Source organism: Chiloscyllium punctatum, chromosome 1 (genome assembly GCF_047496795.1).
Source record: "Chiloscyllium punctatum isolate Juve2018m chromosome 1, sChiPun1.3, whole genome shotgun sequence".
NCBI lineage: Eukaryota > Metazoa > Chordata > Chondrichthyes > Orectolobiformes > Hemiscylliidae > Chiloscyllium > Chiloscyllium punctatum.
Window position 1 is genome coordinate 104778650 of NC_092739.1, and position 27686 is coordinate 104806335.

The 27686-nt window shown below is 41.2% G+C and overlaps 1 protein-coding gene across 1 annotated transcript in view; it reads right to left on the reverse strand.

Annotated features, from left to right (window-relative positions):
• The window catches only part of atp8b5b (ATPase phospholipid transporting 8B5b), a 278562-nt gene that overhangs the window by 118683 nt on the left and 132193 nt on the right, over nt 1-27686 (reverse strand). The window contains exon 12 of the mRNA XM_072571671.1: nt 22804-23000. Within this exon, the coding sequence (XP_072427772.1) occupies nt 22804-23000 (197 nt within the window). The remainder of the gene's footprint in view (nt 1-22803; nt 23001-27686) is intronic.

Below are 27686 nucleotides of genomic sequence, written 5' to 3' on the forward strand. Positions count from 1 at the left end.
CCTTCAGGAATGAGATAATGAGAATCCAGAGAAAGTATATTCCTGTTAGGGTGAAAGGAAAGGCTGGTAGGTATGGGGGATGCTGGATGACTAAAGAAATTGAGGGTTTGGTTAAGAAAAAGAAGAAAGCATACATAAGGTATAGACAGGGGAGATAAAGTGCATCCTTAGAAGAGCATAAAGGCAGTAGCAGTATACTTAAGAGGGAAAGCAGGAGGGCAAAAAGGGAACATGAGATAGCTTTGGCAAATAGAATGAACGAGAATCCAAAGGGTTTTTATAAATACATTAAGGACAAAAGGGTAACTAGGGAGAGGATAGGGCCCCTTAAAGATCAGCAAGGCGGCCTTTGTGTGGAGCCGCAGAAAATGGGGGAGATATTAAACAAGTATTTTGCATCAGTATTTACTGTGGAAAAGGATATGGACGATATAGAATGTAGGGAAATAGATGGTGACACCTTGTAAAATGTCCATATTACAGAGGAGGAAGTGCTGGATGTCTTGAAACGCACAAAGGTGGATAAATCCTCAGGACCTGATCAGGTGTACCCTAGAACTCTGTGGGAAGCTGGGGAAGTGATTGCTGGGACTCTTACTGAGATACTTGTATCATCAACAGTCACAGGTGAGGTGCCGGAAATCTGTAGGTTGGCTAACGTGGTGCCACTGTTTAAGAAGGGTGGTAAGGACAAGCCAGCGAACTATAGACCAGTGAGCCTGACATCGGCGGTGGGCAAGTTGTTGGAGGGAATCCCGAGGGACAGGATGTACATGTATTTGGAAAGGCAAGGACTGATTAGGGATAGTCAACATGGCTTTCTGCTTGGGACATCATTTCTCACAAACTTGATTGTGTTTTTTGAAGAAGTAACAAAAAGATTGATGAGGGAAGAGCAGTAGATGTGATCTATATGGACTTCAGTAAGGCGTTCAACGAGGTTCCCCATGGGAGACTGATTAGCAAAGTTTGATCTCATGGAACACAGGGAGAACTAGCCATTTGGATACAGAACTGACTCAAAGGTAGAAGAACGAGGGTGGTGGTGGAGGATTGTTTTTCAGACTGGAGGCCTGTGACCAGTGGAGTGCCACAAGGATTGGTGCTTTTCGTCATGATGATTTGGATGTGAGCAGAAGAGGTACAGTTAGTAACTTTGCAGATGACACCAAAATTGGAGGTGTCATGGACAGTGAAGAAGGTTACCTCAGATTACAACAAGATTTTCAGCAGATGGGCCAATGGGCTGAGAAGTGACAGGTGGAGTTTAATTTAGATAAATGCAAGGTGCTGGATTTTGGGAAAGCAAATCTTAGCAGGACTTATAGACTCAATGGTGAGGTCTCAGGGAGTGTTGCTGAACAAAGAGACCTTGGAGTGCAGGTTCACAGCGCCTTGAAAGTGGAGTCGCAGGTAGATAGGATAGTGAAGAAGACGTTTGGTATGCTTTCTTTTATTGGTCAGAGTACTGAGTACAGGAGTTGGAAGGTCATGTTGCAGCTGTACAGGACATTGGTTAGGCCACTGTTGGAATATTGCATGCAATTCTGATCTCCTTCCTATCGGAAAGATGTTGTGAAACTTGAAAGGGTTCAGAAAAGATTTACAAGGCTGTTGCCAGGGTTGGAGGATTTAAGCTATAGGGAGAGGTTGAATAGGCTGGGGCTGTTTTTCCTGCAGCGTCGGAGGTTGAGGGGTGACCTTATAGAGGTTTACAAAATCATGCAGGGCATGGATAGAATATATAGACAAAGTCTTTTCCCTGAGGTCGGGGAGTCCAAAACTAGAGGGCATAGGTTTAGGGTGAGAGGGGAAAGATATAAAAGAGACCTAAGGGGCAACTTTTTCACACAGAGGGTGGTACGTGTATGGAATGAGCTGCCCGAGGAAGTGGTGGAGGCTGGTACAATTGCAACATTTAAAAGGTATTTGGATGGGTATATGAATAGGAAGGGTTTGGAGGGATATGGGCTGCGTGTTGGCAGGTTGGACTAGATTGGGTTCGGATATCTGTTCGGCATGGACGGGTTGGACTGAAAGGTCTGTTTCTATGCTGTCCATCTCTATGACTCTATTCCTGGTACGAGCTCATTTGCACTTAAGTTAGCTTTTTTCACCTCATCACCTCATCATCCACCCCAGATACTTCCTCTGATAGAGATACAAATACCTCACTAGCTCTACCTACCAATTGTTATTGGATCAACAGCCATTTCATTTGCTTAGCTACTTTCTAAAATGAAACGAGAAAGGCTTCTGCATTCATCTTGTTGAACCTAGGCAATGCTTGGACATATTTAAACAGTCCCCACCAGGTCTTTGGCTGCAATCACTGTCCTCATCACTACTCCTACGCTTCACCTCTACACCTATCATTTTAGGTTGATTTTGAGTTTTCAGCTCCAACCTCTAAAGTACAAAAAATCTCTCTTTTTCCCATTCTCTCTCTCTCTCTTTGTTTTTCTTCTGCCAGAGCTATTCTTCCTTTTACTTATTCTTTTGTCACTTTCTTTTTCCTTGACCATTGCCTCTAATTCAAGCAGCTTCATTTGCAATTGAATTTTAGCCATTCTGGCAATTGTAAATGTTGAACTATTGTGACAATTATCTCCCCATTTTGCAAGGACAAAGGCAACCCCAACCCCAGTTTGTTTCCCAATTCCAAAAAGTTTGCCTTGCTCACTTTCTGTAAAACTCCAGAAGAGACTTCTTTCACCCTAAGGAAACACTTAGTGACTGAAAGGGTGTTTACTACACAACACCCTATTTAAACCAATTGAATACAAGACCCCATAAAACATCAACACTCACCACTTTGAATTCAATAGTCCTAAACCCAACCTGGAATTAGAGATTTTGATCCCGTCAAAAGCCCCCAATTTATATTGAGCAGAGCCTAAACCCCAACATTTTCTTACTTTTAAAGGCCAGCATTAGGCATTTGTGTTCCCAACGCAATTCTATTGGTCAAACTACCAGGCTTGAAGCAAAACACAATTTATTCCTACACTCCAGTTAAAATACATTTTCAAAATGCACTGCAGCAATGCATCAAGAATCCTTCGACAACACCTTCCAAACGCTTTCCACCCAGAACTACAACGCAGCAGATGCATGGACCACCAACTGCAAAGTGACTTCCAAGTCATCCTTGGTTGGAAATTTTATGAATAATACAAGGAACAGCACTTTGCAATTTACATGGCCTTTCTTGATCTCACGAAAGCTGTTGATTGCTCAAAGGCTCATTGAGTATCCTCCTCAAATCTGACGCCCTCGGAATTATTTTACAATCCTCTCCTTACTTCAGGATTACTTGGAAGCTGAGGTCCTCAGCAAAAGAACCACCACTTACACTGTCTCAAAGAAGTCTGTGTTACAGAAGTTTGTGTCATTGCACTAACTCTCACTACGTCCTTTCCCAACCAATTCCAAGAAAATAACACCTTTCTCCATTGATTGAGATCAATGGTGAGATCTTGAAAAATTTGGATGATTCTCCTTATCTTGGGAGCATATTTTCAATGAAGTGGCACATAGATGACAAAATTCCTCACGTACTGCAACATGCATGCTTTGTCTTTGGTTAATTGAAGGAAAGAATATTTGCAGACCAGGATATCAAATCTGAGACTAAGGTCATGGCTTAGCAGAAGCAAGACCTTCACGCTCCTATAGTAATACTTTGACAATCTACAGCAGCACCTCAAAGCATTGCAGAAAACACCAGTGAGGCCCCCATAAGTTCATCCAAATTCAGTATAAGAAAGGCAGTCCAACGGCTGCATTCTCTCCCCAGTCAATTTGCCCAGTATTGTGGAGTTAATTACACAAAACCAGGTCTGCTGTGTGGGAAATATAGCCTGAATGTTTGAGATCTGACATCTGAAGCAACTGCTCCATTCGGAATGCTATCATGGCAGAAGACTACCAGGAGGACAACAAAAATGCTGTAGGGATATTCTCAAAGCATTTCAGAAAACATCCCTGCTGACTTATGAGAATTCATAAGTTGGAGTTGACCAAATAGAGAACTTTCACCTGGGAAGGTATTTTTAGGGGATGTGACGGTGTGGTATTGTTGCTGGACTTGTAACCCAGAGAGGTAAAAACAATGGCTGCAGATGCTGGAAACCAGATTCTGGATTAGACTGGTGCTGGAAAAGGAGAAAGTGAGGACTGCAGATGCTGGAGATCAGAGCTGAAAATGTGTTGCTGGAAAAGCGTAGCAGGTCAGGCAGCATCCAAGGAGCAGGAGAATCGACGTTTCGGACATGAGCCCTTCCTCAGGATTCCTGAAGAAGGGCTCATACCCGAAACGTCGATTCTCCTGCTCCTTGGATGCTGCCTGACCTGCTGCGCTTTTCCAGCAACACATTTTCAGCTCTGGTGCTGGAAAAGCACAGCAGTTCAGGCAGCATCCGAGCAGAAGGAAAATCGATGTTTCAAGCAAAAAGCCCTTCTTCAGGAATACAGGCAGAGTGCTTGAAGGGTGGAGAGATAAATGAGAGGAGGGTGGGGGTGGGGAGAAGGTAGCATAGAGTACAATAGGTGAATGGGGTTGGGGATGGAGGTGATAGGTCAGGGAGGAGGATGGGAGAAGGTAACAAAGAGTACAATGGGTGAATGGGGGTAGGATGAAGATGATAGGTCAGAGAGGAAGGTGGAGTGGATAGGTAGAAAGGAAGATAGGCTGGTAGGACATGGGGACAGTGCTGAGCTGGAAGTTTGGAACTGGGGTGAGGTGGGAGAAGGGGAAATGAGGAAACTGGTGAAGTCCACATTGATGCCCTGGGGTTAAAGTGTTCCGAGGCGGAAGATGAGGCGTTCTTCCTCCAGGCGTCGGGTGGTGAGAGAACAGCGGTGAAGGAGGCCCAGGACTTCCATGTCCTCGGCTGAGTGGGAGTGGGAGTTGAAATGTTGGGCCACAGGGCGGTGTGGTTGATTGGTGTGGGTGTCCCAGAGATGTTCCCTAAAGCGTTCTGCTAGGAGGCATCCAGTCCCCCAAACGTAGAGGAGACCGCATCGGGAGCAACGGTTACAATAAATGATATTGGTGGATGTGCAGGTGAAACTTTGATGAATGTGGAAGGCTCCTTTGGGACCTTGGATGGAGGTGAGGGAGGAGGTATGGGCGCAGGTTTTGCAATTCCTGCAGTGGCAGGGGAAGGTGCCAGGATGGGAGGGTGAGTTGTTGGGGGGGTGTGGACCTGACCAGGTAGTCACGGAGGGAACGGTCTTTGTGGAAGGCGGAAAGGGGTGGGGAGGGAAATATATTCCTGGTAGTGGGGTCCGTTTGGAGGTGGTGGAAATGTCAGCGGATGATTTAGTTTATGCGAAAGTTGGCAGGGTGGAAGGTGAGCACCAGTTGGGTTCTGTCCTTGTTACAGTTGGAGGGGTGAGGTCTGAGGGCGGAGGTGCGGGATGTGGATGAGTTGTGTTGGAGGGCATCTTTAACCACGTGGGAAGGGAAATTGCAGTCTCTAAAGAAGGAGGCCATCTGGTGTGTTCTGTGGTGGAACTGGTCCTCCTGGGAGCAAATATGGCAGAGGATCCAGAGATCCAGGTCATGTTCTGTGGACCTTGCTTTGAATCATACAAGGACAATGAAATTTGAATTCAATAAAAATATGAAAATACATGTCTAATGACCACGAAAACATTGTTGATTTTGTAAAAACCCATCTCGTTCACTAATAGCGAATCTAGTATGTACTTTAATACGTAATCTAGGGAGGAAAAGTCTGCTGCTTATGCCTGGTTGACCTACATGTGACTCCAGATTGATGACAACATGGCTCACTCTGAATGGCCCTTTGAAATGGCCTTGCAAGCCACTCTTGGTGATTGATATTAAAATCGATAAACAAAAGGGTCTGTGGCTTTGCCACCTTCACTGCTTCCTCCAAGTTGTACTCATCAGCAAAGGAGTGTAAATTAACAGGAGGTTCCATGTCCATGTTTGAACCGATGCCATGAGACTTCATGGGATCCAGAGTCAATGTTGAGGTCTCACAGGGCATCTCCTTCCTGACTGTATACTCCTATGCCATCACAAATGCCGAGCCAGTCCCACTGTGGGACAGTAAATACCAGAAATGCTAATGGCACTATCTGGGACATTGCTAGTAAATATGATCACCATTACTGATGGAACTAGTCAAGTGGGCGGCATGGTGGCACAGTGGTTAGCACTGCTGCCTCACAGCGCCAGAGATCCGGGTTCAATTCCCGCCTCAGGCGACTAACTGTGTGGAGTTTGCACGTTCTCCCCGTGTCTGCGTGGGTTTCCTCCGGGTGCTCCGGTTTCCTCCCACAGTCCAAAGATGTGCAGGTCAGGTGAATTGGCCATGCTAAATTGCCCATAGTGTTAGGAAGGGGTAATGTAGGGGTATGGGTGGGTTGCGCTTCGGCGGGGCGGTGTGGACTTGTTGGGCCGAAGGGCCTGTTTCCACACTGTAAGTAATCTAATCTAATCTAAAAAAAGTCCTAAATGACATAGCTGCTAGAAGCTGTGGGAAAAACAGAAAGAAATAACATACTTTATCTCATCCTCACTAATGTGCCAGCTGCAAATGCATCTGTTCGTGACAGTGTCAGTAAGAATGACCATAGCATAATCCTTGTGGGTTATAGTGAGAATACGCTTAATCATGTGGTATAGCACCATCACTAAATGAACAGATCTAGCAGCTCAAGACTGAGTATCAAAGAGTCGTGTGGGTCATCAGCAGTAGACGAACTGTGCTTCAACACAATGTGCAACCTCGTGGCTCTGCATATCCACTGTCTCCCTGTGTGGAGATGTTGGTACAATGGTAGTGCTGCTAGACTAGTAAACCAGAGACCTAGACTAATGCTCTGGGAGCATGGGTTCAAATCCTACCATAGCTGATTGTGAAACTTGAGTCCAATAAAAATCTGGAAATACCAATTATCTGTCCTCTGAAATAGCTCCAACAAGCTATTCAGTTTAAGGGACAATTAAGGATGCACAATAAATGCTGGCCAAGCCATTGAATCCACATCCCATGCATATATACACTTAATAAGCAATTTTATCACTAACATTAAGTCACAGGATCAACTCTGGTTCAAAGAACAATGCAGGTTGACATGCCAGGCGCAGTACCAGGCATATTAAAAATTTTGTGCAACTTTGTGAAGCTACAAAACAGGAATATTTTGTATCAAACAACATAGGCATAAAAAGACAGACAGAGCTCAGTAATTTCATAACCAATGGATCAGATCTAAGCTCTGCAGTCCTGCCATATCCAGTAGTGATTGGTGGTACACATCCAAATGTCTCACTGGAGGAAGAGGCTACACAAAATTTCCCTTGCACAATGATTGGAGAGCACAGTACATCAATGCAAATGAAAAGGCTAAGCATTTGCAACAACCTTCAGCCAGAAGTTCCAAGTACCTAATCCATCATGGATACTTCCAAAGGTGACGAGCATCAGACCATGGGGTTGGGAGTAGTATATCAGCATTGACAGAGGATTAACTAACTAATGGAAGACACAAAAATAAAACAGAGGCGTGCAAATGCTGAAATTTTGAAACATAAAACCAAAACTGCTGTGGTTTGGCTGCATATACAGAGAGAAACAGAGTTAACATTTTGAGACAATGACCCTACTTCACAATGGGAAGAAGGAGGAGTGGGCTGAATGGGTTGGGGAACTGTGAGCTGGGAGGCTGTTGGGGGTGGGGTTGGTCTCCAGATGAGTTGAAGGGGAAGGAGGTAAAAGCAGGTCAAATAGAGTTGGGGGACTATGAACTGGAAATGTGTTGGAGAGTTAGATCCCTAGAGGAAATAAGGGACCAACAGACCATTGGGATAAAGAGTGTTTTTTTCAGAATGGTAACCTATAACCAGTGGTGGACTATGTGGTTCAGTGTTGGGCCCACAATTATGTACAATATATATTAATGACTTGAATGAGGGAAGTGAACATACATTGAATGATTATTTCGCTAAGTAGTGGAGTGTAGAGATATGGGGAAAAAGGCAGATTAGCCCAAGATAGCAGAGCCAGTGCAGGCACAGTGAGCCAAAAGGTTTCCTTCTGCATTGTAATAATGCTGTGATTCTGTGACTATAGCCACGTTTCCCGATGACACAAAAATAGCTGGAAAGACAAGTAAGAACTGGCTCAAAGGTAGAAGACAGAGGTTGCTGGTGGAGGGTTGCTTTTCAGACTGGACGCCTGCAACCAGTGGTGTACCACAAGGTTCAGTATTAGGTTCACTGCTTTTCGTCATTTATATCAATGATTTGGATGTGAACATAGGATGTATAGTTAGTAAGTTTGCAGATGACACCAAAATTGGAGATGCAGTGGACAGTAAGAAGGTTACCCGAGATTTCAATGGGATCTTGATCAGATGGGCCAATAGGCTGAGGAGTGTCAAATGGAATTTAATCTTTAAAAAGTGAGTTGCCACATTTTGGAAAACCAAATCAGAGTAGGCCTTATACACTTAATGATAAGATCCGAGGGAGTGTTGCTGAACAAAGAAACCTTGGAATGCAGGTTCATAGCTCCTTGAAAGTGGAGTCGCAGGTGGGTAGTATAGTGAAGAAGGCGTTTGGTATGCTTTCCTTTATTGGTCAGTGATTGAGCACAGGAGTTGGCAGCTGTGCAGTACATTGGTTAGGTCACTTTTGGAATATTGCATGCAATTCTGGTCTCCTTCCTATCAGAAGGATGTTGTGAAACTTGAAAGGGTTCAGAAAAGATTTACAAGAATGTTGCCAAGTTTGGATGATTTGAGCTAAAGGTTGAGGTTGAATAGGTGGGGCTGTTTTCCCTGGAGCATCGGAGGCTGAGGGATGACCTTATGAGGTTTATAAATTTAAGAGGGGCATGGATAGAATAAATAGACAAGGCCTTTGGGTTGGGGGAGTCCAGAATAAGAGGGCATAGGTTCAGGGTGAGAGGGGAAAGATATAAAAGGGACCTAAGGGGCAACTTTTTCACGCAGAGAGTGGTGTGTGTATGGAATGAGCTGCCAGAGGAAGTGGTGGAGACAGATACAATTGTGGCATTTAAAAGGCATCTGAATGAGTAGATGAATAGGAAGGATTTAGAGGGACATGGGTCAAGTGCTGGCGAATGGGACTAGATTAGGTTAGGATATCTGGGTGACATGGATGAGTTGGACCAAAGGGTCTGTTTCCATGTTGTATGTCTTTATGACTCTATGATGAGGATGATATAAAGAGTCTACAAAGGGATACTGATAGGTTTAGTGAGCAGGAAAAAAGTTTGCAGATAGATTATAATATGGGAAAACATGACGACACTTTGATAGGAAGTCTCAGAGATGAAAAAGACTGCAGAGAACTGCAGCAAAAAAGGAGTTTGGGGTTCTTCGAGCATAAATACAAAAAGCTTGCATCCACGTTCAGCAGGTATTAGTGATGGAAATAGACTGTTGGCTTTTATGTCCAAAAGGGAATGGAATATAAAAGAGAGGAAGGTGCTGGCCTTGCTGAAACTATGCAAGGCAGTAGTCAGCCACCACACCTGGAATACTATGAACAATTTGTTGCTCATGTGTAAAGAAGTCATGCTGGCATTGAAGGCTCACTTGGTTGAGAAGGTTACTAGGCTGGTATCAGGAATTAAGATTATGGGGAAAGGTTGAGTAGATTATCCTTTAGGTAAAAGAAAGACAAATCCAACTTGGCCAATAACTGCCCCACACTGATGATTGAGTCTACTCTTAATCATCAGTAAAGTGATGGAAGAAGTCATCAACAGTACTTTCACACAGCACTAGTATATCAATAACCTGCTCACTGATGTTCAGTTTGGATTCTGCCTGCCATAGTTCAAACATGGATGGAAGTGCTGAATTCTAAAGGTGAGGCCAGAGTAGCTGACCTTGACAATAATTTGACTGAGATTGGTTTAGGTGTTCAATCAAAACTGGAATTAATGGGAATCAGGGCAAAACTCTCTGCTATTTGGAGTTATGCTTGGCACAATGGAAGATTGCTGTGGTATTAGATGTCAGTCACCTCAGCTATGGAATATCTCCGTAGGAATTCCTCGGGTAGTGTCCTAAGCCCAACCGCTGTCAGCTGTTTCAATGACCTTCGCTCAATCCTAAAGTCAAAATTAGGTGATGTTGGCTCATGGTTGCAAATTTTCAGCAACATTCGAAGCTCCTCAATACCGAAGCAATCCATGGACAATATCCTGGTTTGGGTTGAGAAGTGGCAAGTGATCTTTGTACACAAAATTGCCAAGAAATGACTATTTTCAACAAAGAAGAATGTAAAAATTACCCCTTGAAATTCAATGGCATTGCTTTGCTGAATCCTCCACTATCAACATCCTAGGAGTTACCATTGACTAGAAACCTACCTCTTTACTTCCGAAGGAGTAGTCCATCATCTTCATGGCTTAAGTCAGGAATGTGTTGGAATACTTCCTGGTGGCCTAGATGAGTGCAGCTGCAACAATACTCTAGAAACATGACTCCATCCAGGACAAAGCAGCCCACTTGATAGGCATCGCATCACATATATTCAGTCCTTCCACCACCAATTTGCCATAGCAGTCGTGTGTAGTTGCTCCAAGATACACTGCAGAAATTCACCAAGGCTCCTGAAACAGAACTCCCCACACCCTACACTATGACCATCTATAAAGACACGAGCAACAGATACAGGCTAACACCACTACCTACAAGCTCCACTCTGAACTATTCATCATTCCTTCGGAATTGATTAGGAACAAACAATGTACATTTGTAAAGGCAGAGTTAAGAGTAACTAACCAAGCATATTGAGGTGGGAATCCTCTAAGAATTCTGTGCATTTTAATAAGATTACCACACATTGTTCATTGAATATTGGCTCATTTTCTCCTCACTGAACAGCCTATGTGGCACGGGGATCAGTCTAGTGAGCCTTTGTTCCACTCCTTCAAAGGCATGTTTTTCCTTAACAAGGTCAAAACTGCACAACTGGTGAATATCTAGCTTACTCTTACACTCAAACTCCCTTGCAATAAATGTTAACATGTCATTTGCAGTCCTAACTGTTTGCTTACCTACAAATTAAATTCATGTGACTTGTTTGCAAGAATATCCAAAACTCTCCAGTGCTGTACTGAGGGAGTATTGCACACTCAGAGGTGCAGTCTTTCAGATGATACGTTAAATGGCGGTCTCATCTGCCTGCTCAAGTGGATGCAAAAGATCCAATGGCACTATTTTGAAGAAGAACAGGGGAGGTATCCCCAGTGTCCTGCCCAATATTTATCCTTCCATCAACATCACAAATATAGATTATCTGGCCATTATCACATTTCTGTTTGTGCAAATTTTCTGAGCAAACATTAGCTGATACATCATGCAATAGGCTCAACAGTATGGGGGAAATAGAAGAGCTGATATGTAGACAGATTTCAGAAGTGTAGAAGTAATAGGGTAGTGATAGTCAGAGATTTCAACTTACTTAACATTATCTGGGGTAGTTTTTAATATGAAAAGTTTAGAGGGAGCTCATTATTAAAATGCATCCAGAAGAGCTTTTTAAGTTAGTATGCAGAAGGCCCAAAAGGAAGGAGCAATCCTAGATTAATTTGAGGTAATGAAGATGGACCACTATCAGTGTACAGAAGCATGTTGCAGATAGTGATCATAACTCCTTTAGATTCAAGATTGTTATGGAAAAGGTCAAGAATGGGCCTGAAATCGCAGTTCTGAAGTGTGAAAAGGTGATTAATAAGATCAGGTATGATTTATCCAGATGGACTGGGAGCCAATACTTTTAAATCTCTGTCAGAGCAGTAGATGCATTCAAGAAGGAAACTGGGAGAATTCAGAGTCAACATGTTCCAAAAAAGACAACGGGTGAAACCAATGACTGCTGCGAAACCTGGATATCAAGAGACATACGGGATTGGATAAAGAGAAAAGGGAAGCTTATGGCAGATACCAAAGATTAAAAACAGCAGAAGTCCTAGATAAATACAGAACATACAAGGGAAAACTTCAAAAGGAAATCAGGGGAGCAAAGAGGGGGCATGAAAGAATAATGGTTGGTAAAAGAAAAGAAAACCCTAAGTTATTTTACAAATACATTAAGAATAAAATGATAACTAGGGAAAACCTATGCCCCATTAAGGACCACAGTGATAATCAGTATGTGTAGCCATAGGCCAAAGGTGGTGTTTTAAAGGAATACTTTGTGTCGGTGCTCACTAGTGAGAGTGATGATGTGGAGCTCAAAATCAGGGAAAACTATGATATACTTAAAGAAATTAGCAGAGACAGAGAAGAGGTTCTCAGTAGTCTGGCAGGCTTAAAAGTAGATAAACATCTGAAACCAGATGAAATGTATTACAGCATGTTGAGTGAGGCAAGGGAGTCAACATTAGCAATAGTTTTCAATTCTTCCCTGGCCGGTACAGAGGTGCCAGATGACTGAAGGACAGTCAATGTAGTACCCCTACTCAAGAAGGAAACAAGAACTAAACTACGAAACAGACTACAGGCTAGTCGGCCTAATTCTAGTGATGGGAAGACTATTATTTGCAATTCTGAGGGATATAAATTAATTTGTACTTGGAGAGGCAGGGATTACTCAAAAACAATCAGCATGGGTTTGTTAAGGGGACGTCATGCCTGACCAACTTGACTAAATTTATTGAAGAGATAACCAGATGTGTAGATGAGGAAAATACAGTTAACGTAGTCTACTTGGACTTCAGCAAGGCTTTTGGTAAGGGTCATGTGGGATTGTAATAGAATGGTAAAAGCCTGTAGTATCCAAAGAAATTTGGCTAATTGGATACTGAATGGCTAAGTGGCAGGAAGTAGAAGGTGATGGTCAACAGGTATTTTTGTGACTGGATGCCTGGTCCAGTGATGTTACTCAGGAATCAGTATTTGGGCACTTATTGTTTGTGATATACATAGATGATTTCGAGACTTGAATGCAGGAGGGCTCTTCAGCAAGTTTGCATATGATACAAAAATTGGAGAGGTAGTAAGTAGTAAGGACAGCCTTAGATTAAAAGTGGAGACAGGTGATTTGGTCAGATGAGCTGATAAGTGGCAAATGGAATTCAATCTGGATAAGTACTGGGTGACGCACTTGGGCGGGACAAATAAGGCAAGGGAATACATAATGAATGGTAGAACTCTGGGAAAAACTAAGGATCAGAGGGACCTTAGTTTGCATGCACAACAGTCTCTTGAGTTAGCAGGACAGCCAGATAAAGTGGTTATGAAGGTATATGGGATACTTGCCTTTATCAGAACATCCATATAGAGCTCGAAGTTTATGCTGGAACTGTATAAAACATTGGTTTGGCCACAGGTAGAATATTATGTGCAGTTCTGGTATCCACATTAGAGAAGGAGTGTGATTGTGCTGAAGAGCAGATTTATCAGAATGTTGCCTGGTATAGAGAGTTTTAATTGTAAGAAAGCTTCGATAGTCTGGGGTTGTTTTCTTTGGAGCATTGGAGACTGAGGTGGGAACATGATTGGGATGTATAAAATTATGAGGGACATAGACGAGGTAGACAGGAAGAAACTTTTTCCCTTGGTGGAGGAATCAATGAGTGGGGGCATAAATTTAACGTATGGGACAGAAGGTTTAGAGAGGATGTGATGAAAATCTTTTTTCACCAAGAGGTTGGTGGGAATCTGGAACTCACTGAAACCCTCATAACATTGAAAAAGTATTTAGATTGCAATTGCGATGACAAAGCATTTAAATGCTATTGGCCAAGTGCTGGAAAATGGGATTAGAATAGTTAGGTGGTTATTTTTGACCAGGACAGATTCTTCTCTGTGCTGCAAACCTCTATGACTCTATTACAATGTAAATACAATTTAAAAGTACTTTATTGGCTTTAGAGCACTTTGAAACACCTGTTGGTCCTAGAACGTGCTAAGTAAACAACAGTTTTCTTTGTGAAAAATCAATTTTACTAGTCTTTGAATTTTAAGCTATGTTCCAATTCCCAACATTATGTAATGTCTGCCACCTTCTTGCCCAATCCCTTAACCAGTTTAGATCCTTTTTGCAGCTTCTTTGTGTTATTTCACTGGTTCTGTATTGCCACCTAACTAAAGCATTAATATAGATTGTAAGTAGCTGAAGCCGAAGCATCAACCTTGCAGAATCCACAAGTTCACCATCATTCCTTGATGTTTTTACTAACTTTTCTAATTTCTCTTCTCGTTTGCTAATCTCTTTCTTTTTACATTTATGCAAAAGGAGATCAGAAATGAAGAAATGAAACAATAAGAAGGCACGCTATCACCAGTATGGTGATAGTGGTGTCCTCCATGGATTCACATTAGGGCCTCAGTTTCTCCTTAAATTTGAAGAAGGAATAGAGAGAAATAAACATATGTTTGCTGGTGACACTAAGTTAGGCATCATACTAAATTGTGTCGGAGGCAGAAGAGAGAGGTTTTTCTTTAGATTACTTACAGTGTGGAAACAGGCCCTTCGGCCCAACAAGACCACACCGACCCGCTGAAGCGCAACCCACACAGACCCATTCCCCTACATTTACCCCTTCACCTAACACTATGGGCAATTTAGCATGGCCAATTCACCTAATTTGCACATTTTTGGATTGTGGGAGGAAACTGGAGCACCCGGAGGAAACCCACGCAGACACAGGGAGAACATGCAAACTCCACACAGATAGTCACATGAGGCAGGAATTGAACCCGGGTCTCTGGCGCTGTGAGGCAGCAGTGATAACCACTGAGCCACCGTGCACCCACAGTTGAATGGTCAACTGTTCCAATGTCCTCTGAACAAAAATCATTGTCTCTCACTCAATGTTTTCTCATGCAGCCAACTCAAAAGATCTTAATCATACACAAAGTAAACTCTGACCACTTGCTTGTAATATTTACCAACCAGATTCACCTACTCCTTATACAGCTACTTCCTCTGCATTCACTCTTGAATTCTAAGTTTTTCCATGTCCTTCTCTACTCTCTCTGGTTCTTGGCAAAAGTTCTTTATCAGAATCTGTTTCAGACCCCAACTGCTATTTTTTCTTTAGATGATTGGAAGAAGTGAAATGTTAAACAGCTAGAAAAAAATTTCTTAAGAGTTGCCTAGTGGATAGTCCAAGCTCAACTGGACAGCATTTAGACACCAAACTCTCAAAAATGTACTTCTAACATTCAAAGAACAATGGGATGAAAAGCCAATGTGTAATGATATATGTTGTAATTTTGGATTTGATTGTTTTCAAAAAAGAGAAGCAGATGAATGTGCATGGGTGCAGTGAAGGTTTTTTTTAAAAGTATCATAAAATATCCTGCAACAGTGACTGAAATGCAACAGTTCCAAGAAGACATATAAAAGCAATTAAGCCTGGAAGCTTGATTGGGAAGGTGTAGAAAAGTCCTGGGCGATAATGAAATAAGGTATATACTTTTATGTTTATGATGGGCAGAATAAAGAGAATAAAACGATTCATTTTGTTTTGCTTTTAGTTCAGAAGAAGATGATTTAGTTCAAAGGAGAACAGTTTTTTTTTCTCAGCAGGAACTTTTTTCAGTTCAGAATTGAAAGCATTTGGGCCATCAGAACTGGAAAGATTCATGCCATCAGAATCAGAGTGGAATCATAAAATTGTCTCAATGCTTCAAAAAAAGGAAACTAGAAAGTGTTAGTTACATAGAAAAGTAAAGAATTGAGAAAGAAGTATCCTTTCTCTGGATTTGAGTCTCCACAACAGTAGCACTGGGAAACAGGTTGAAGCATTATTTTAATGTTGTTAACATCTTTCCAACTAGTGAATTGGCTGGGCAGGAACCTGCAGGTAGTATTGTTTCCCTGTATCTGTTGGTTGCCCTTATCCTCTGGATGGTAGTCGTTATGGGTTTGGAAGGTGCTCAGGATTTTTGCAGTGAAGTCCTGTAGTGCATTTCAGATAGTACACACTGCTGCGACTGAGCATTGGTGGTGAAGTGACTCAATGTTTATGGATATGGTGCCAATCAAGCTGCTTTGCCCTGGATCGTGTCAAGCTTCTTGAGTGTACTTGCAGTTCCATTACCCAAGCAAGTGGGAAGTATCCTATCACAGTCTTGATTTGTGCTTTATAGAAGATTGGCAGGCTTTGGGGAGACAGGAGATGGGTAACTTAATGCAAGGTTCCTCGCCTCTGATCTGCTTTTATAGTCACAGGGTGTTCATACGGCTCATCCAATTCGGTTCCTGGTCAGTACCTCCCAGGATTTTGATAGTGGGAGATTCAGCAATGGTTAAGCCATTGAATGTCAGATTATCTCTTAGAGATGGTCACTGCCTGACAGTTTTGTGGAAAGATTCTTTTTTCTCAATTCTTTACTTTTCTATATAACTAATGCTTTCTAGTATCCTTTTTTTGAAGCATTGAGACAATTTTATGACTTGCCCCATGACATTCCAAATCTAGACATTGTGCAGGTCTTGCTTCATTTGAACAACAACTACTTCAATCTTTATTCAGAGAGTAGTAAGGGTATGGAATGCTTTGCCTGCAATGCTGGTAGATTCGCCAACTTTAAGTACATTTAAGTCGTCATTGGACAAGCATATGGACATACATGGAATAGTGTAGGTTAGATGGGCTTCAGATTGGTATGACAGGTCGGCGCAACATCGAGGGCCGAAGGGTCTGTACTGCACTGTTATGTTCTATGTTCAATATCTGAGCAGTAGCCAAACATTGTGCAATTATTAGCAACATCCACACTTCTAATCTGATATAGTGGGAAGGTTATTGATGACTCAGCTAATGATGGTTGGGCTGAGGACATCACCCTAAAGAATTCCTGCAGAAATGTCCTGGAGTGTGTATGACTGATTTCCAGCAACCACACTTATCTTGCTCTGTCTCAGATATGATTCCAACCAGCAGATAGTCTTGCCCCAATTCCCACTGACTTGCATTTTGTTGGCACACTCTGTCAAATGCAGTCTTGATATTAAAGGCAGTCATGTTGGCATCACCTCAGGGATTTTGCTCTTTTGTACATGCTTGATGGAAGTTGTTATGAGGTCAGGAGATGAGTGGTTTTGGTGGAACCCAAACTGAGCATCTGTGACCAGGTTAATGCTAAGCTAGTGCTGCTTAATAACATTGTTGATTACACCCTCAAAACCTTTAGTAATGATTTACAATAATTGGCCTGGTTGCATTCATCCTTTTGGTGCACTGGACTTAGCAGCGCAATTTTCCACATTACTGGTTTGATGCTAGTGTTGTAGCTGTACTGGAACAGCTTGTTTAGGGGTGCAGAATGTTCTAGAACACAAGTTTTCAGTATTATTACCAGAATGTTATCAAGGTAATATTCTTTGTCATATTATAAACAGCCTTTATACTATTCAGTGGCTCTAGCTGTTTTGCAATATCATGTAGAGTGAATCAAATTTATTAAAGACTGGCATCTATGATGTTGGAGACCTTTGGAGGAGGCAGAGATGGATTATCCACATGGCACATCTGGTTGAAGATTTTTGCAAATGCTTCAATCTTATCTCGCACTGATGTGTTTGGCATCCCTATTATTAAGGATGATGACATTTATACTCTCCTCCAGTCAGTTGTTTAATTGCCCATTGCTATTCATAACTAAACTTTGCAGAACTGATTGGATTAACTCAGATCTGATTTATTAGTTTTGCAATAACTTAAAGAGTGGGAGAGTCATAAAGCATGTAAACAGACCCTTAATCCAACTCATCCATGTTGATCAATTTTCCCAAACTAAACTAGTCCCATTTGCTTGAGTTTGGGCCATATCCCTCTAAACTTTTCCTATCCAGGTACCTATCCAAATGTCTTTTAAATGCATCTTCTTCTGGCAGTTCATTGAACATACCAACTACCCTCTGTGTGAAAAAGTTGCTCTTCAGGTCCCTTTTAAATCTCCTCTTACCTTAAAAATAGGCCCCTTAGTTTTGAACTCACCCAGCCTAGGAAAAAGACGTTTGCTTATCTATACCCCTCATGATTTTACAAACCTCTAAAAGGTCACCGCTCAATCTCCTACAACCCTGTGAAATAAGTCCTAGCCTAACCAGCTTCTCCTGATAACTCAAACCCTCTAGTCGTGCTCACATCCTAGTAAACCTTTTCTGAACCCTCTTCAATTTAATAATGTCCTTACTGTAGCACTGTAACCAGAACTGTACACAGTACTCCAAAAAATTGCCTCAATAATGTCCTGCACAATCTCAGCATGACGTTTCAATTTGTATGCTCAATATTCTGAGCAATGAAGGTAAGTGTGCTAAACACCTCCTTAACCACTCTGTCTACCTGCGATGCAACTTTCAAAGAAGTATGAACTTGAATCCCAGGTCTTTCTGTTCTACAACACTACCTAAGGCACTAAATTACACTCCATTTGTCACTCTTCAGCCCATTGGCCCAATTGATCAAGATCCCTTTGTAATCTACTCACTATACCGCCAAGTTTGGTGTCATCCGCAAACTTACTAACTATGTCTCCTAAATTCTCATCCAAATTGTTTAAATAAATAACAAACAGTAGATGCAGCACCAAAATCCCTGTGGAACATCACTGGTCACAGACCTCCAGTCCAAAAAATAACCATCCATCACCACCCTCTGTTTCCTACCGTCAAACCAATTACGTATCCAATTGACAAGCTCTCCCTGAATCCCATGTGATCTAACTTTACTAATCAGGCTTAACTAAAATCCATGTAGACAATGTCTACTGCCCTGCCTTCCTCAATCTTCTTTGCTCTACCTATCACTTGCTGCTTTGTAGCTTCAGCAGGTTGTCATCTCATTTTTACATACGTCTGGTGCTGCTTCTGGCATGTCCTCCTGCAATTTGTATTGAGTCAGTCTGATCCCTTGACTTAATAATAATGGTATAGCAGGGGATATACTGAGCAATGAGGTTGCATTTGTCTGGGAATACAATTCTGCTTCTATGGATTGCCTACCTGGCCTCATGATGCCCATTGTTGAGTTACTATATCTATTCAAAGTTTGTTCTATTTAACATGAATGTATGAAAAGGAAAGGAGAGGCCAAAGTATACATTGGTCCCTTCGAGAATGAGGCTGGGGAAATTAAAGTAACAGGGAACAAAGAAATGGCAAAGCAATTTTCACAATAGATGACCCTCATAATATTCCAAAATTACAAAATAACCAAGGAGTCCAAGGTGGTGGTGAAGAATAAAAATGAAGACAACAACTATCACTAGAGTAACACTTCTAAGGAAACTAAAGGGAGCTCTGGATTTGGTGAGTTGAATCCTAGATTTTAAAGAAAGTAGCTATAGAGATTTCAGTTGCACATGTAGCCATCCTATCAAAATTCTTAAGACTTTGGTATAGTCCCGGAGGATTAGAAAACTGCAATCTAACATCCTTATTCAAAAACGTAAAGGAGACATTTCAGATAGCCATAGACCAGTTTGTGTAAAATTTGCCATTGGAGAAGCTATTAGAGTCCACTATAAAGAATATAATAGCATAGCATTTAGAAATAAATAATAAAAACAAACACAGGCAGCACAGTTTCATGAAAGGGAAAGCATGTCTGACAAAGTTATTTAAGAACGTAACAAGCAGAATAAAGGGGAAATCAGTAGACACAATATATTTGGATCTCAAAAAGACATTTAATAATGTACTGCCCAAACGGCTACCTAATAAGAAATGAGCTTTGGTGTTGGAGGTAGTATATTACCATGAGTATAGGTTTACTTAACAAAGAGAATACAGAGTTGGGCTTAAGGGGGCATTTTCAGGATGGCAACCTGAAACTTTCCTGCATTTGCCCCAGAACCCTTTTTCCCCTACTGATCTAGAACCTATCTATCTCAGCCTTAAATATTCATAAATACTCTGTCCCCACAGCTCTCTGAGAGAATCTCAACCCTCAGAGAAAAAAAGTCCTTCTCATCTCAGTCTTAAATTGGTGCCTCTTTATCCTGACACTATGCCTTCTGGTCCAAGACTCTCCCTTAAGGAGACACATCCCCTCAGCTTTTACCTTGTAACTACTGGAATGCTACTCAGATCACCATTGGAGCCACTACAATACATATTAATGACTTGGATGAAGGAAGTGGCTATATAGCAGCCGAGTTAGCGGATGACTCAAAAACAGTTGGAAAGGCAAGCAGTGTGGATGATACAAAGAGTCTACACAGGGATATAGACAGGCTGAGTGAGTGGACAGCACTTTGGCTGGATAAATATAATGTGGAAAAATGTGAGAGCATTTTGGTAGGAATAATAAAATAATAAAATATTAATTAAATGGAAACAGACTTAAGAATGCTGCAGCACAGAGGGATTTAAGGGTTCTTGTGCATGAGTCACAAAAGGCTGGCATCAGCAGGAAATAAGAAAGGCAAATGGAATGTTGGCCTTTATTTCTCAGGGAAGATTTGACAGAAAAACAAGTGCTGCAGAGAATTAGTAGGTGTGGCAGCATCTGTTGGGAGAAAAACAGAGCTGGTATTTCAACAAAATGACCATTCATCAGAACAAACTCAAAATGGTAACTCTGTTTTTCTCCGAAAAGATGCTGTCAAATCTGAGTTTCTCAGTACGTTCTGCTTTTGGATGTGATAAAAATAGGGAGGTTTTGCTGAAACTACACAAGGCACTAGGAAGACCACAGTTGTGTGTCGCCTTGTGGGCAAATCTAGGATCAGGGTGCATAATATCAGAATAGGGATCACACCTTTAAGATGGAGTTGAGGAGGAATTTCTCCTTTCAGGGGGTGGTGAATCTGTGGAATTCTTTACCATAGAAGGCTGTTGAGGCTGGCATTTCATACATTTAATATAGAGATAGACAAATTTGCAATCAATAAGTGAATCAAGGGTTATAGAGATAGGCAGGAAAGTGGATTTGAGGATTATCAGATCAGCCGTGATCTCAGTGAATGGTAGAGCAAACTCAATGGGCTGAGTGGCCTACTTCTGCTCCTACATCTTATGGTGTATGGACTTCATTGGAAAATGCAACATTTGAGTTTTGACATGAAGTGGAGCCTCGTTAGATATCTCATCTGACTTCCCCAAACTCCTTGCCATAGCCCTATCATTCAGGGCCAAAAATACCCTGTCCATTGAAAATTGAATTGAATTAAAAATTTAAAATTGTCCATTTTGAGCTGACTCTACATTTACAATTAACAATAACTCTGAAGAAACTGTTGATTAGCATGCACCATAAAATTACATATTTAATGTAAACTTATTAATACTGTAGATGTTCGGTGGAAATTGTGTTGAGAATGACTTTTTGATGGAAAATCAACATGCCTTTTAAGGATACACTTTTTTTTCCAGGGAGGTATAATGAAATTTGTAGTACAAATACTACACTTTTAGATTTGGATTCTTTTAAACAGAGAGATGAATATGGGTTAGGGCTACGAAAGTTTTCTTGAAAAAAAATCAGAAAGTGATTCTGTAGCAATGACCTAAATATACAAGCTCCAATAAGATATATGTCTGCAGTCAAGTGCCTGACAGGCTTGCACAGCGTTCATGGAATAAAATGATAATGCTTTTGAGTTTATGATGTGTACAGTAATCAGAACAAATCCGGTTTTGACTTCAGTTCAGAAGAAAACAAGTCTTTAGTTAAAAAAAAAGCAGGTTTTCTCAGAGCAAGGAAATTTTTCAGTTTTGTTCAGAGGAAACCAGTCAGTGCAGCAGTGTTTTTTCATCTTGTAAAACTTCTAAATCAGAAACAAAAACAGAAGTTGCTGGAAAAGCTCAGCAGGGTATAAATCAGGATAGTTTGTGGTAGAGATAATCACGTTGTCAGAATTGAAAAATATCAGGCACTCAGAACTGTTCATACCATCAGATGTAGGCAGGAGTTGTAAAATTGTCTCTATAGTTCAAGAAGAAACCAGAAGGACTTCAGTCGAAACAAAAGGAAATGAGTCAGGAGTATCATTCTCTGGATTAGTCTATGTATCAGATAGTATTAGGAAAAAAGATGAAACATTGTTTTGATTTTTTTTTGTTAAGACCTTACTAACAGTAATACATATTACAAAGCTTGGTTGATTTTATATATGCATAGACTTGTTCTATTGTTAAAGGACATCTGGAGACTCATGTGCATGCTTCCGTGACTAACTAATACATTAACTAACATGTTCTGTTAGTTAGGTGATGTTCAATGCAAGATTAGGAGAATGCATTGGTTTATGTCCTTATGATATAATTCAAGTGGCTACACAGAACATAAATGGTGCCTGACAACAAAACTTTGTTACTTACATGGGAGGTTGAATGAAAAAATAAAGTGTGAGAGAAATATAAAAAATGCAAACAGATCCACGAAAAGGTGAGAAACTAAGAAACAGATTTAAAGATATCGAGAAACGTTTCAAGTGACTTTCAGAGAAAGTGAGAGCTTTAAAGAAATGGAGATAAAAGGAATGAACAAATTCTAGAAAGAGAAAGTTGAATGAATAAAAAATTTGATGATGTCGAGCATTGAATAGACGATACAACTGTGATAGGAGTGCAGAAATCAGAAAAGTAGATGTGAAGATAATTACAAAGAGACTCATAGGCAAACAGATAAAAAGGTAACAAAAGTATGTCAGTAAGAAAGAGAAGAAAGGATTAAAAGAATTAGACATTGAGAAAGATCAAAATATAAAAACAGATACTGGTTTTATTTTATACTCCTACAACATTTTTGAATGAGATATGCATTCAAAGAACTTTTAAATAAAACTGGACTGAAAGTTTAAAAATAAACCTACCTTACATAAAGGGATATTGGGACAACTGTATTCAGAATTATCACATACGACCAGAACATAAGAAATCCAGAAAATGAAGCATTTGGCGTATCAACGTCCCATGGCAAGTAGACCTGAAAGTAGTATCCTTTTTGAGATTCCCAGATACTATTTCCAATAGCCAGAACTGTACACATCACGATGAGGAAGCCAAAAATCTGAAAATCACAGGACAAATCACCAATATTATTTAGACATCAGTTGTAGGTAATACCCACCTGTAAATATGTGGATTTAAATGGTGGGGTTCTCAAATACTCGCAGAAACCGAAGACAAATAGCTGCTTACATTAATCTTCCAAAGTTAGGTTGAAGATCCAGAGAACCCTCATGGACATTACTGCCATTGGATGTTACTGCCCAGCCAAAACAAGTGACTATTTAGAGCACATAGATACATTAAGATGTATATGAATTTTGTTTTAGAAGAGAGTTTTATAGAGTCATATAACATGGCAACAGACTCTTTGGTCCAACTCATCCCCACTGACCAGATATCCGAAACTGATCTAGTGACATTTGCCAACAATTGGTCCGTATCCCTCTGAACCCTTCCTATTCATGAACCCATTCATTTTAAATATTGTAACTGTACTCACCTTGACCACATTCTCTGGTAGTTGTTCCACACACGCACTACCCTCTGCATGAAAACATTGCCCTTCAGGTCCCTTTTAACTCTTTCCCCTCTCATCTTTAACCTATGCCCTCTAGCTTTGGACTCCCCTAATCTAGGAAAAAGAGCTTGGCTGTTCACCTTATCCATGCCCCTCATGATTGTATAAACCTCTATTAGGTTACCCCTCAGCCTCTGATGAAAGCCCTAGCCTATTCAGCCTCTCCCTCTCACACAAGCCCTCCAATCTAACCAAACATCCTTGTAAGTCTTTTCTGAACCCTTTCAAGTTTAATTACAGCTTTTCGATCGCAGGGAGACCAGAATTGAATGCACTATTCCACAAGTGGCCTAACCAATGCCCTGTACAACTGCAACATGACCTCCCAATTCCTTTACTCAATGCACTGGCCAATGAAGGCAAGTGTGCCAAACGCCTTGTTCACAATCCTGTCTATTTGCAACTCCACTTTCAAGGAACTATGCACCTGCACCCTAGCTCTCTTTTTTCAGCAACATGTCCCAGGTAAAGGTTCTTCTAAACTAGCCTATGATCTTCAAATTCAGAAGATACAAATTAAATTGTAACAGCATTTATTGTGAGGTGCCTTTCCCTTAAGTGCATAAATATTTCATATCAACCTGTTCAGAGATATTAGTACACAGCTCTGGAGCAGATAGGAGTTGAACCTGTGTTGCTAGGCCCAGAGTTATAGATAGTAGCAATAGACCAGCCTTAAGTGCATAATGATGGGATTATATGAAGTGCTAATGGCCCCATCTACTAGCTGGAAAATCAGGAAGAACCTTGTCTCTGCCGATCATGGAAGTTCAAACTGGATTTTACACTGAATAGGCTTCCCTTGTTCTAAAACACAATGCTTCTAACCCCAATCCCCAACCTCCCTCCCCACCAATGGGCTACTAACCAATCAGGGTATAGTATAACTGGATCCAATCAGACAAACCCCAGTGAGGAGGGGGGTGGGAGTGGGGGCATCATTAAGAGGACAGTGGGAGGGTGATTTCTTCTAGCTAGGAATGTGCATTTTGCTGGGGACATCCTGACAAGGTGCTTGATTCGGACAAGCAGAAAGCTTTGGCTGCCACTTAAGGGCTTCAGTTAACTAAATGGGAAGTGGGACAGCCACCACTAATTGCATTGCTTGTGAAATCCCACTGATATTTAGCCGCTGCACAATTGCTGCTGTGACCAAATATTGTCATCACACTGAGAACACTGTTAATCATATGTGTGGTACTAACACAGTATTAAATGATATAAATTCAGAATGGACTTAGTAGCTCAAAGCTGGGTGTCCATGAAGCACAGCTGGCCAGCAACAGCAGGAAGATATTCAGCAACAATCTATAGTTTATGGTTTGCAATATTGCTTAAGCTATCATTGCCATGAAGCCAGGGGACCAATTATAGTTTGATGAGAAGTGTAAGAGAGATATTACGAGGAGCAGTATGAGACATATCTAAAACTGGGGAATGGGGCAACCTGGTGAAGCTACAACCCTGGTATATAAAAGAGCTAAACAGTAAATGCAGCATGAAGAAATCTTACAAACGATGGCTTGGATCAAAGTTTTGCATTCCAGTTTTGAATTGTGGTGAACAATTAAACAGTTAAGTAGAAAAGGAGGCTCCACAAACACACCAACCTCAATAGTATGTATCGTGTGCAAATACACAATAGAAACCTGCCAATGCATTCTCACCTCCTGATCTCTACAAAGTAGAACAATGAGGACAGGAGATGTAATTTTTTAATATTATTTATTCAAGAGATATGGGCTTCGATAACTTGACCAATATTCATTGTCCTTGAAAAAGTGATGGTGAGTTGCCTTTTTGCACATCTGCTGTTCTTGGAGTGCAGGTACATCCACAGGGCTGTTAGGGAAGCTTTCTAGAATTTTGACCTAATGACAGTGATATAGTTCCAAGTAAAGATTGTGAGTGGCTTGGAAGGAAAATTGTAGGTGGTAATATTTCCATACCTCTAGTGTTTTGTTCTTCTGGGTTGTAGTGGTAGTGGATTGGGGAGATGCTATTGATGAAGCCTTAGTGAGAAGCTACAATGCACCCTACATATGACACGCGCTGCTACTATTGTGCATTGGTAGTGCAGGGAGTTAATTGAAGACAGTTGATGAATGATTTGAAACCGGGTCTCCAGAACATTAGCCACGGTCTCTGGATAAATAATCTAGCAACAATATCAGTGGGCCATCACCCTCATTAAGGAAATCCAGGATCTTGATAAGCAGGGATTCAACAATGGTAATACCTTGAATATCAAAGCACAATTTTTAGATTTTTTTTGTTGGAGATAGTTATTGCCTATTTTGTGTTGTGAATATCACTTGCCACTTATTAGCCCAAGCTTTAATGTTGTCTTGGTCTTGCTGAGTATGGTTAAGGACCGTTTTAGATTCTGAGGAGTTGCAAGTGGTACTGAACCTTGTGCAGTCACCATCTAACATACCTAACTCTCACTGTATAGTAGAAAGCTAGCCATTGATGAGATAGCTGAGGATGGCTGGGTTGAGGACACTGTGCTGAAGAACTCCTATACAAGTATCCTGGGATTGAAATGATTGACTTCCATCAAGCATAAACATCCTATTTTTTGTGAGGTATGACTCCAACTAATTTCTCCTCATTGATTCCAATTTGCGAAGGATCCTTGCTGCCATCCTCTGGAAATTGCGGATTGATGTAAAGGTCAGTCACTCTCACCTCGCTTCGAGAGTTCAATTCTTTTTTTTCATGCTTTGACAAGGCTGTAATGAGCCAAATGGCCCAAACTAAGCATCAGTAAGCGAGCTGGAGCTGAGCAGTTTCAGCCTGATAACACCATCTTGTATCTACAAGGAGTGTGTGGTGGTCACTCCTATAAATGTTATTATGACCAGTTGCAGCTTTTCTTTATTTATTTATTCTGGTGTGGGGTGTTAGTGCTGTTACCACTGCTTGATTCCATCACTTTGCAGATGGCTGAGATTAGCCTGAAAAGGTGGTGATTGGCTAGGTTGGATTTATCCTGCCTTTTATGGTCAGGATATACCCAGGCAATTTTCCACATTGCTTGGTCAATGCTAGTTTTGTGTCTTTACCGGAACAGCTTGGCTAGGGGCACAGCTAGTTCTTCAACAGAGGTTTTCGGTACATGTGTGAGAATATGGAAGTTGTCGGGACCCATAGCCTTTCCAGTATCCACAACTTCAAGTATTTTCAGATATCACGTTGACTGAATCGAATTGACTAGAGACTGGCCTCACAGATGCTGGAAACCTCGAAGGAAGCTGACGTGGATCATCCCTGGGCACTTCTTACAAAATATGAATGCAAATGCTCCAACTTTGCCTTTTGCACTCATGTGCTGGGCTCTTTCTCCAGTGCAGATAGGGATATTTGAGGAACAATCTCCTCTTGACAGTTGTTTAAATGCCTACCATCATTTATAACTGGGTGTGGCAGGACTACTAAACTTAGGTATGGTGTGTTGGTTATAGGATTGCTTATCATGTGCCACTTCAGTTGTTTGCATACAAGTAGTTTTGTGTTGTTGCTTCACCAGGTTGACACCTCATTTTAAGGTGTTGTTCCTACATTCTTCACTGAACCAGAGTTGATCTCCTGGTTGATGATAATAGTAGAGTGGGGAAAATGCCAAGCAATGAGATTGCAGACTATGATTGAATATTATTTTGTTGCTACTAATGACCCAGTGGGCTTCACGGATACTCTGTTTTTGAGTTGCTCAATCTTTTCAGAATCTATCTAATTTAGCACAGTGATTGGGCCACACACCACAATAAAGAGTATCCTCAATGTGAGGGCGCAACTTTGTATGTGCAGGACTGTGGATTGTTCAGGTGGACAGATACAGTTTTTTTCTTTATTCTGCCATGGGATTTTGACATTGCTGGCAAGACCAGCATTTATTGCTAGTCTCTACTAATCTTTGAACTGGATGACACTAAGCCATTTCAGGGGACAGTTAAGAGTTACCCACAATGTTGCCGTCAGTAATGACGTGTAAACCAAAGAAATTAACGACAGCATACATCCTTCCCAAAAGGAGAACCAGATGGGTTTTACATCAACATTTCCATTTATTGAATTAAAACTTCACCACCTGCCAAGGCAGGATTCAAACTCATGTTGCTTTTCCAGCAACACATTTTCAGCTACAACATAGAACAGCAGTGA